Genomic DNA, 12,072 nt, shown 5'->3' with positions numbered 1-12,072 from the left:
CGTAGCCACTCTACTTAAATTACTGGCCTTGTGCCAAAATTTGAAAGCAAAATTCCAGTGATGTTAATGGTCAATAAAATAAGTACCACTTGATCACTGGGGTTGATCTAATTGACTTTGCCCCTCTCCTGAAATTGCTGGCCATGTGCCAAAATTTGAAACCAAAATTCCAGAGATGTTTATGGTCAATAAAATAAGTAGCAGTTGAGCACTGGGGTTGAAGTAATTGACTCAGCCACTCTCTTGAAATTGCTGGTTTTGTGCCAAACTTTGAAACTAAAATTCCAGAGATGTTTATGGTCAATAAAATAAGTAGCAGTTGAGCACTGGGGTTGAAGTAATTGACTCAGCCACTCTCTTGAAATTGTTGGTTTTGTGCCAAAATTTGAAACCAAAATTCCAGAGATGTTTATGGTCAATAAAATAAGTACCAGTTGAGCACTGGGGTTGATGTAATTGACTGTGCCACTCTCTTGAAATTGCTGGTCTTGTGCCAAAATTTGAAACCAAAATTCCAGTCAAGTTTATGGTGAATAAAATAAGTACCAGTTGAGCACTGGGGTTGATGTAATTGACTCAGCCACTCTCATGAAATTGCTGGTTTTGTGCCAAAATTTGAAACCAAAATTCCAGAGATGTTTATGGTCAATAAAATAAGTACCAGTTGAGCACTGGGGTTGATGTAATTGACTTTGCCACTCTCTTGAAATTGCTGGTCTTGTGCCAAAATTTGAAACCAAAATTCCAGTGAAGTTTATGGTGAATAAAATAAGTACCAGTTGAGCACTGGGGTTGATGTAATTGACTCAGCCACTCTCTTGAAATTGCTGGTTTTGTGCCAAAATTTGAAACCAAAATTCCAGAGATGTTTATGGTCAATAAAATAAGTAGCAGTTGAGCACTGGGGTTGAAGTAATTGACTCAGCCACTCCCTTGAAATTGCTGGTTTTGTGCCAAACTTTGAAACCAAGATTCCAGTGATGTTTATGGTCAATAAAATAAGTAGCAGTTGAGCACTGGGGTTGAAGTAATTGACTCAGCCACTCTCTTGAACTTGCTGGTTTTGTGCCAAACTTTGAAACCAAAATTCCAGTAATGTTTCTGGTCAATAAAATAAGTACCAGTTGTGCACTGGGGTTGAAGGAATTGAGTTTGCCACTCTCTTGAAATTTCTGGTTTTGTGCCAAACTTTGAAACCAAAATTGCAGTGATGTTTATGGTCAATAAAATAAGTACCAGTTGAGCACTGGGGTTGAAGTAATTGACTCAGCCAGTCTCTTGAAATTGCTGGTTTTGTGCCAAACTTTGAAACCAAAATTCCAGTGATGTTTATGGTCAATAAAATAAGTACCAGCTGAGCACTGGGGTTGATGTAATTGACTCAGCCATTCTCTTGAAATTGCTGGTTTTGTGCCAAACTTTGAAACCAAAATCTCAGTGATGTTTATGGTCAATAAAATAAGTACTAGTTGAGCTCTGGGGTTGATGTAATTGACGTAGCCACTCTACTTAAATTACTGGCCTTGTGCCAAAATTTGAAAGCAAAATTCCAGTGATGTTTATGGTCAATAAAATAAGTACCAGTTGAGCACTGGGGTTGATCTAATTGACTTTGCCACTCTCCTGAAATTGCAGTTCTTGTGCCAAAATTTGAAACCAAAATTCGAGTGAAGTTTATGGTGAGTAAAATAAGTACCAGTTGAGCACTGGGGTTGATGTAATTGACTTAGCCACTCTCATGAAATTGCTGGTTTTGTGCCAAAATTTGAAACCAAAATTCCAGTGATGTTTATGGTCAATAAAATAAGTACCGGTTGATCACTGGGGTTGATGTAATTGACTTAGTCACTCTCCTGAAATTGCTGGCCTTGTGCCAAAATTTGAAACCAAAATTCCAGAGATGTTTATGGTCAATAAAATAAGTACCAGTTGAGCACTGGGTTTTATGTAATTGACTTAGACAGTCTCCTGAAATTGCTGGCCTTGTACCAAAATTTGCAAGCAAAATTCCAGTTATGTTTATGGTCAATAAAATAAGTACCAGTTGCGCACTGGGGTTGATGTAATTGACTTAGTCACTCTCCTGAAATTGCTGACCTTGTGCCAAAATTTGAAACCAAAATTCCAGAGATGTTTTTGGTCAATAAAATAAGTACCAGTTGAGCACTGGTGTTGAAGTAATTGACTCAGTCACTCCCTTGAAATTGCTGGTTTTGTGCCAAAATTTGAAACCAAAATTCCAGTGATGTTTATGGTCAATAAAATAAGTACCAGTTGTGCACTGGGGTTGAAGGAATTGACTTAGCCACTCTCTTGAAATTGCTGGTTTTGTGCCAAACTTTGAAACCAAAATTCCAGTGATGTTTATGGTCAATAAAATAAGTACCAGCTGAGCACTGGGGTTGATGTAATTGACTCAGCCACTCTCTTGAAATTGCTGGTTTTGTTCCAAACTTTGAAACCAAAATTCCAGTGATGTTTATGGTCAATAAAATAAGTACCAGTTGAGCACTGGGGTTGAAGTAATTGACTCAGCCACTCTCTTGAATTGCTGGTTTTGTGTCAAACTTTGAAACCAAAATTCCAGTGATGTTTATGGTCAATAAAATAAGTACCAGTTGAGCACTGGGGTTATGTAATTGACTTGGACACTCTCTTGAAATTGCTGTCCTTGTGCCAAAATTTGAAACCAAAATCTCAGTGATGTTTATGGTCAATAAATTAAGTAGTAGTTGAGCTCTGGGTTTGATGTAATTGACGTAGCCACTCTACTTAAATTACTGGCCTTGTGCCAAAATTTGAAAGCAAATTTCCAGTGATGTTTATGGTCAATAAAATAAGTACCACTTGATCACTGGGGTTGATCTAATTGACTTTGCCACTCTCCTGAAATTGCTGGCCATGTACCAAAATTTGAAAGCAAAATTCCCGTTATGTTTATGGTCAATAAAATAAGTACCAGTTGAGCACTGGGGTTGATGTAATTGACTTTGCCACTCTCTTGAAATTGCTGGTCCTGTGCCAAAATTTGAAACCAAAATTCCAGTGAAGTTTATGGTGAATAAAATAAGTACCAGTTGAGCACTGGGGTTGATGTAATTGACTCAGCCACTCTCATGAAATTGCTGGTTTTGTGCCAAAATTTGAAAGCAAAATTCCAGTGATGTTTATGGTCAATAAAATAAGTACCAGTTGAGCACTGGGGTTGATGTAATTGACTCAGCCACTCTCATGAAATTGCTGGTTTTGTGCCAAACTTTGAAACCAAAATTCCAGTGATGTTTATGGTCAATAAAATAAGTACCAGCTGAGCACTGGGGTTGATGTAATTGACTCAGCCACTCTCTTGAAATTGCTGGTTTTGTGCCAAAATTTGAAACCAAAATTCCAGAGATGTTTATGGTCAATAAAATAAGTAGTAGTTGAGCACTGGGGTTGAAGTAATTGACTCAGCCACTCTCTTGAAATTGCTGGTTTTGTGCCAAAATTTGAAACCAAAATTCCAGAGATGTTTATGGTCAATAAAATAAGTAGCAGTTGAGCACTGGGGTTGATGTAATTGACTTTGCCACTCTCTTGAAATTGCTGGTCTTGTGCCAAAATTTGAAACCAAAATTCCAGTGATGTTTATGGTCAATAAAATAAGTACCAGTTGAGCACTGGGGTTGATGAAATTGACTCAGCCACTCTCATGAAATTGCTGGTTTTGTGCCAAAATTTGAAACCAAAATTCCAGTGATGTTTATGGTCAATAAAATAAGTACCAGTTGAGCACTGGGGTTTTATGTAATTGACTTGCCACTCTCTTGAAATTGCTGGTCTTGTGCCAAAATTTGAAACCAAAATTCCAGTGATGTTTATGGTGAATAAAATAAGTACCAGTTGAGCACTGGGGTTGATGTAATTGACTCAGCCACTCTCATGAAATTGCTGGTTTAGTGCCAAAATTTGAAACCAAAATTCCAGAGATGTTTATGGTCAATAAAATAAGTACCAGTTGAGCACTGGGGTTGATGTAATTGACTCAGCCACTCTCATGAAATTGCTGGTTTTGTGCCAAACTTTGAAACCAAAATTCCAGTGATGTTTATGGTCAATAAGATAAGTACCAGCTGAGCACCGGGGTTGATGTAATTGACTCAGCCACTCTCTTGAAATTGCTGGTTTTGTGCCAAAATTTGAAACCAAAATTCCAGAGATGTTTATGGTCAATAAAATAAGTAGCAGTTGAGCACTGGGGTTGATGTAATTGACTCAGCCACTCCCTGAAATTGCTGTTTTGTGCCAAAATTTGAAACCAAAATTCCAGTGATGTTTATGGTCAATAAAATAAGTACCAGTTGAGCACTGGGGTTGATGTAATTGACTTAGCCACTCTCTTGAAATTGCTGGTTTTGTGCCAAACTTTGAAACCAAAATTCCAGTGATGTTATGGTCAATAAAATAAGTACCAGTTGAGCACTGGGGTTGAAGTAATTGACTCAGCCACTCTCCTGAAATTGCTGGTTTTGTGCCAAACTTTGAAACCAAAATTCCAGTCATGTTTATGGTCAATAAAATAAGTACCAGTTGAGCACTGGGTTTGAAGTAATTGACTTTGCCACTCTCTTGAAATTGCTGGTTTTGTGCCAAACTTTGAAACCAAAATTCCAGTCATGTTTATGGTCAATAAAATAAGTACCAGTTGATCACTAGGGTTGATGTAATTGACTTAGTCACTCTCCTGAAATTGCTGGCCTTGTGCCAAAATTTGAAACCAAAATTCCAGAGATGTTTATGGTCAATAAAATAAGTAGCAGTTGAGCACTGGGGTTGAAGTAATTGACTCAGCCACTCCCTTGAAATTGCTGGTTTTGTGCCAAACTTTGAAACCAAAATTCCAGTGATGTTTATGTCAATAAAATAAGTACCAGTTGAGCACTGGTTTGAAGTAATTGACTCAGCCACTCTCTTGAAATTGCTGGTTTTGTGCCAAACTTTGAAACCAAAATTCCAGTGATGTTTATGGTCAATAAAATAAGTACCAGTTGAGCACTGGGGTTGAAGTAATTGACCCAGCCACTCTCTTGAAATTGCTGGTTTTGTGCCAACTTTGAAACCAAAATTCCAGTGATGTTTATGGTCAATAAAATAAGTAGCAGTTGAGCACTGGGGTTGAAGTAATTGACTCAGCCACTCTCTTGAAATGCTGGTTTTGTGCCAAACTTTGAAACCAAAATTCCAGTGATGTTTATGGTCAATAAAATAAGTAGCAGTTGAGCACTGGGTTGAAGTAATTGACTCAGCCACTCTCTTGAAATTGCTGGTTTTGTGCCAACTTTGAAACAAAATTCCAGAGATGTTTATGGTCAATAACATAAGTAGCAGTTGAGCACTGGGGTTGAAGTAATTGACTCAGCCACTCCCTTGAAATTGCTGGTTTTGTGCCAATCTTTGAAACCAAAATTCCAGTGATGTTTATGGTCAATAAAATAAGTAGCAGTTGAGCACTGGGTTGAAGTAATTGACTCAGCCACTCCCTTGAAATGCTGGTTTTGTGCCAATCTTTGAAACCAAAATTCCAGTGATGTTTATGGTCAATAACATAAGTAGCAGTTGAGCACTGGGGTTGAAGTAATTGACTCAGCCACTCCCTTGAAATTGCTGGTTTTGTGCCAATCTTTGAAACCAAAATTCCAGTGATGTTTATGGTCAATAAAATAAGTAGCAGTTGAGCACTGGGGTTGAAGTAATTGACTCAGCCACTCTCTTGAAATTGCTGGTTTTGTGCCAAACTTTGAAACCAAAATTCCAGTGATGTTTATGGTCAATAAAATAAGTAGCAGTTGAGCACTGGGGTTGAAGTAATTGACTCAGCCACTCCCTTGAAATTGCTGGTTTTGTGCCAAACTTTGAAACCAAAATTCCAGTGATGTTTATGGTCAATAAAATAAGTAGCAGTTGAGCACTGGGGTGAAGTAATGACTCAGCCACTCTCTTGAAATTGCTGGTTTTGTGCCAAACTTTGAAACCAAAATTCCAGTGATTTTATGGTCAATAAAATAAGTAGCAGTTGAGCACTGGGTTTGAAGTAATTGACTCACCACTCTCTTGAAATTGCTGGTTTTGTGCCAACTTTGAAACCAAAATTCCAGTGATGTTTATGGTCAATAAAATAAGTAGCAGTTGAGCACTGGGTTTGAAGTAATTGACTCAGCCACTCCCTTGAAATTGCTGGTTTTGTGCCAACCTTTGAAACCAAAATTCCAGTGATGTTTATGGTCAATAAAATAAGTAGCAGTTGAGCACTGGGGTTGAAGTAATTGACTCAGCCACTCTCTTGAAATTGCTGGTTTTGTGCCAAACTTTGAAACCAAAATTCCAGTGATTTTATGGTCAATAAAATAAGTCGCAGTTGAGCACTGGGGTTGAAGTATTGACTCAGCCACTCCCTTGAAATTGCTGGTTTTGTGCCAAACTTTGAAACCAAAATTCCAGTGATTTTATGGTCAATAAAATAAGTAGCAGTTGAGCACTGGGGTTGAAGTAATTGACTCAGCCACTCTCTTGAAATTGCTGGTTTTGTGCCAAACTTTGAAACCAAAATTCCAGTGATGTTTATGGTCAATAAAATAAGTAGCAGTTGAGCACTGGGGTTGAAGTAATTGACTCAGCCACTCTCTTGAAATTGCTGGTTTTGTGCCAAACTTTGAAACCAAAATTCCAGTGATGTTTATGGTCAATAAAATAAGTAGCAGTTGAGCACTGGGGTTGAAGTAATTGACTCAGCCACTCTCTTGAAATTGCTGGTTTTGTGCCAAACTTTGAAACCAAAATTCCAGTGATGTTTATGGTCAATAAAATAAGTAGCAGTTGAGCACTGGGGTTGAAGGAATTGACTCAGTCACTCCCTTGAAATTGCTGGTTTTGTGCCAAACTTTGAAACCAAAATTCCAGTGATGTTTGTGGTCAATAAAATAAGTAGCAGTTGAGCACTGGGGTTGAAGTATTTGACTCAGCCACTCTCTTGAAATTGCTGGTTTTGTGCCAAACTTTGAAACCAAAATTCCAGTGATGTTTATGGTCAATAAAATAAGTAGCAGTTGAGCACTGGGGTTGAAGTAATTGACTCAGCCACTCTCTTGAAATTGCTGGTTTTGTGCCAAACTTTGAAACCAAAATTCCAGTGATGTTTATGGTCAATAAAATAAGTAGCAGTTGAGCACTGGGTTTTATGTAATTGACTTAGACACTCTCCTGAAATTGCTGGCCTTGTACCAAAATTTGCAAGCAAAATTCCAGTGATGTTTATGGCCGATAAAATAAGTAGCAGTTGAGCACTGGGGTTGAAGTAATTGACTCAGCCACTCTCTTGAAATTGCTGGTTTTGTGCCAAACTTTGAAACCAAAATTCCAGTGATGTTTATGGTCAATAAAATAAGTAGCAGCTGAGCACTGGGGTTGAAGGAATTGACTCAGCCACTCTCTTGAAATTGCTGGTTTTGTGCCAAACTTTGAAACCAAAATTCCAGTGATGTTTATGGTCAATAAAATAAGTAGCAGCTGAGCACTGGGGTTGAAGTAATTGACTCAGCCACTCTCTTGAAATTGCTGGTTTTGTGCCAAACTTTGAAACCAAAATTCCAGTGATATTTATGGTCAATAAAATAAGTAGCAGTTGAGCACTGGGGTTGAAGTAATTGACTCAGCCACTCTCTTGAAATTGCTGGTTTTGTGCCAAAATTTGAAACCAAAATTCCAGTGATGTTTATGGTAAATAAAATAAGTACCAGCTGAGCACTGGGGTTGATGTAATTGACTCAGCCACTTTCTTGAAATTGCTGGTTCTGCGCCAAAATTTGAAACCAAAATTCCAGTGATATTTATGGTCAATAAAATAAGTACCAGCTGAGCACTGGAGTTGATGTAATTGACCTGTACACTCTCCTGAAATTGCTGGCCTTGTGCCTAAATTTGAAAGCAAAATTCCAGTGATGTCTATGGTCAATAAAATAAGTACCAGCTGAGCACTGGGGTTGATGTAATTGACTTAGCCACTCTCCATAAATTGCTGGCCTTGTGCCAAAATTTGTAAGCAAAATTCCAGTGATGTTTATGGTCAATAAAATAAGTGCCAGCTGAGCACTGGGGTTGATGTAATTGAATTAGACACTCTCCTTAAATTGCTGGCCTTGTGCCAACATTTGAAAGCAAAATTCCAGTGATGTTTATGGTCAATAAAATAAGTACTAGTTGAGCACTGGGGTTGATGTAATTGACTTAGACACTCTCCTGAAATTGCTGGCCTTGTGCCAACATTTGAAAGCAAAATTCCAGTGATGTCTATGGTCAATAAAATAAGTACCAGCTGAGCACTGGGGTTGATGTAATTGACTTAGACACTCTCCTGAAATTGCTGGCCTTGTGCCAAAATTTGAAACCAAAATTCCAGTGATGTTTATGGTCAATAAAATAAGTACCAGTTGAGCACTGGGGTTGATGTTATTGACTTAGCCAATGTCCTGAAATTCCTGGCCTTGTGCCAAAATTTGAAAGCAAAATTCCAGTGATGTTTATGGTCAATAAAATAGGTACCACTTGAGCACTGGGGTTAATGTAATTGTCTTGGACACTCTCCTGAAATTGCTGGCCTTGTGCCAAAATTTGGAAGCAAAATTCCAGTGATGTTTATGGTCGATAAAATAAGTACCAGTTGAACACTGGGGTTGATGTAATTGACTGAGCCACTCTCTTGAAATTGCTGGTTTTGTGCCAAACTTTGAAACCAAAAATCCAGTGATGTTTATGGTCAATAAAATAAGTACCAGTTGAGCACTGGGGTTGAAGTAATTGACTCAGCCACTCTTTTGAAATTGCTGGTTTTGTGCCAAACTTTGAAACCAAAATTCCAGTGATGTTTATGGTCAATAAAATAAGTACCAGTTGAGCACTGGGGTTGATGTAATTGACTCAGTCACTCTCCTGGAATTGCTGGCCTTGTGCCAAAATTTGAAACCAAATTTCTAGTGATGTTTATGGTCAATAAAATAAGTACCAGTTGAGCACTGGGGTTGAAGTAATTGACTCAGCCACTCTCTTGAAATTGCTGGTTTTGTGCCAAACTTTGAAACCAAAATTCCAGTGATGTTTATGGTCAATAAAATAAGTACCAGTTGAGCACTGGGGTTGAAGTAATTGACTCAGCCACTCTCTTGAAATTGCTGGTTTTGTGCCAAACTTTGAAACGAAAATTCCAGTGATGTTTATGGTCAATAAAATAAGTACCAGTTGAGCACTGGGGTTGAAGTAATTGACTCAGACTCAGCCACTCTCTTGAAATTGCTGTTTTGTGCCAAACTTTGAAACCAAAATTCCAGTGATGTTTATGGTCAATAAAATAAGTACCAGTTGAGCACTGGGGTTGAAGTAATTGACTCAGCCACTCCCTTGAAATTGCTGGTTTTGTGCCAAACTTTGAAACCAAAATTCCAGTGATGTTTATGGTCAATAAAATAAGTAGCAGTTGAGCACTGGGGTTTATGTAATTGACTTAGACACTCTCTTGAAATTGCTGGCCTTGTGCCAAACTTTGAAACCAAAATCTCAGTGATGCTTATGGTCAATAAAATAAGTAGCAGTTGAGCTCTGGGGTTGATGTAATTGACTTAGCCACTCTCCTGAAATTGCTGGTCTTGTGCCAAAATTTGAAACCAAAATTCCAGTGAAGTTTATGGTGAATAAAATAAGTAGCAGTTGAGCACTGGGGTTGATGTAATTGACTTGAACACTCTCCTGAAATTGCTGGCCTTGTGCCAAAATTTGAAACCAAATTTCCAGTGATGTTTATGGTCAATAAAATAAGTACCAGTTGATCACTGGTGTTGATGTAATTGACTTAGCCACTCTCCTGAAATATCTGGCCTTGTGCGAATTTGAAACCAAAATTCCAGTGATGTTTCTAGTATTTATTATAATTAATAGAGATAGTGTTTTCTTAGTATCAGTTAAATGTTGATTATATTTTCCTGTTTGCTAATGTATTATAATAATAACTTATAACTTTGTCTCCTAATATTTTTCTGTCTTTACCCACTGAACTCACCAGCTCACCCCTAATCCCTCACTAATGAAATGATTTTCTCTTTTTACTTTTTCATAATTTAGTTGTGCTGGACGTTTGTAGAAGACGACATCAATTGGAAGATGTGGAGTTAGATGTTCAACCATTCTGGGTACCATGTGAAGAAAATACCATTTCAAGCCAGCAAGTCCATGACTATTTACTACCTTCCCAGTTCCATCTGACTTTCTTAAAGAAACATAAAATCATAGTTAATGACCAATTAAAGAGACGGGCTGAAGTAATTTGGAAAGATTCCAAGTTTAATAAACTGAAATTAAAATATTCTGACGAAAATTTTGAGGAAATTGAAAAATGTTTGAAAGATTTATTAAATTCCATTACTGTTGAAATTATTGATGTTCCAGATGAAATTTTTGAAGACATTGTTAGAACATTTAAAAATGAAGATGATAAGAAGTATTTTTATTTTGATTTCCGAATTCATAAAGTTCATATTTTGGGATTTGATAAAAGTAGTGTAATTAAAATGAAAAACAGACTTTTGGATAATCTTAGAACGGAACGTGAGGATGAGTTAAATATTCACGAAAGATGTATTCTGTCTGGTTTCGAATTTTTTGCGGATGCAGAAAGACAATTTGAAGGTCTAAAAGTCACAGCTGAAAGTAACAAAGTTATTTTTGAAGGCCAGTATTCCAAAGTAACTAATTGTCAAAAGAATATGTATGAAATTCTTCGGTCAATTGTAAAATCTGAATTGTGTTTGCCTTTAAATACTGGAATGATCATAAATAAAAAACCAGTGAAAGAATATCTTGATGAAAAACTGAGAAACAAGAAATGTATCGGTTCATGGGAAACGGGTGATGGTGATTCAGTAATACTTTATGCAAGTGATAAAACACATCTTTCACTTTTGGAAGGAATCATGAAAGAAACTTTTGTTGCCAATACACTGGATTTTGTGGACAAAATTAAGGATACTCCAAATCATGGAAAGTGGCTGACATTAGTTAAAAGTCTAAAAGAAGAGTTTCCAGATTTCTGTTTTTTTGGAGAAGATTCTATTATTGTTGTTGATGCTGTAGTTGATTATATGAAGAGCAAAATTGATAACTTTGAGCAATCTTTAATTTACAAATCTTATATATCGATGCCTCTTGAACATTTCCTCTCTCTTAAAGAGTTCAAAGAACAGGAAATCAATGACTTTAGTGAGAAAATTAAAATTAAGAATGTGTGTCTCAAAGATAATAAGTTACACCTGGATGGAACACAAGAGCAAATTAGGAAAATGGAAACATTTATAGAAAATTTAAGAAAAGATATCAGCTCAAAAGATGCAACATTTAGATCTCAAGAAACCCAGAAAAGTGAAAAAGGAAACAATTTCTTATTTGAAAAGCAGATGAAATCTGAGAGTAAAAAATTATATCCTGCTTTAGGAAGTGAAACGAATGAAATAGTTAATGTTAAGTATAAGAAGTGTGAAATAGTGTTGAAGGAAGGTGACATCACGACTCTGGACACAGATGCTATTGTTAATGCTGCAAATGGCAGACTGGAACACAGCGGTGGGGTTGCAGCAGCCATTGTGCAGAAAGGTTAGTAATACCATTTTTTATAGTTCATGTTTCTTTTTAGATCCAAGTGTGGTTGAGAAGGTTGCTTCCTGACCTTGTGGTTTCAGGTTCAATTCCACTCACAGCATTTTGGACAAGTGTCTTCTCTTATAGGTCAATGGTTGGCCAAAGCATTGGGAGTGGATTTTGTTGATAGAAACTGAAAGAAGCTCATCGTGTGTGTATGCATGAACATGTTAATTTTCTTTTAAAAAACGTTACTTGTGTAGATGCATTATCTTTTTATAATTATTCTTTTTATCTTATTATTTGTGTGCATGTGTGTGTTAAATATATTTGAAAAACAACATAACCATTAGATTTATATAGAGAATTCTTTCAATACAGTTAGTGGTAAGTAGATTAATCTATTCTTAAACTTTCATT

At 36.9% G+C, this 12,072-nt stretch overlaps 1 protein-coding gene across 1 annotated transcript in view; it reads left to right on the top strand.

The window, feature by feature from the left end:
* LOC115217639 (protein mono-ADP-ribosyltransferase PARP14-like) overlaps positions 1 to 12,072 on the top strand; it is a 231,251-nt gene that overhangs the window by 17,759 nt on the left and 201,420 nt on the right. Inside the window, exon 3 of the mRNA XM_029787393.2 lies at positions 10,144 to 11,667. Within this exon, the coding sequence (XP_029643253.2) occupies positions 10,144 to 11,667 (1,524 nt within the window). The remainder of the gene's footprint in view (positions 1 to 10,143; positions 11,668 to 12,072) is intronic.

The sequence above is a fragment of the Octopus sinensis genome, linkage group LG1 (assembly GCF_006345805.1).
Source record: "Octopus sinensis linkage group LG1, ASM634580v1, whole genome shotgun sequence".
NCBI classification, from domain to species: domain Eukaryota; kingdom Metazoa; phylum Mollusca; class Cephalopoda; order Octopoda; family Octopodidae; genus Octopus; species Octopus sinensis.
This window is presented reverse-complemented; position numbering and strand designations above follow the sequence as displayed.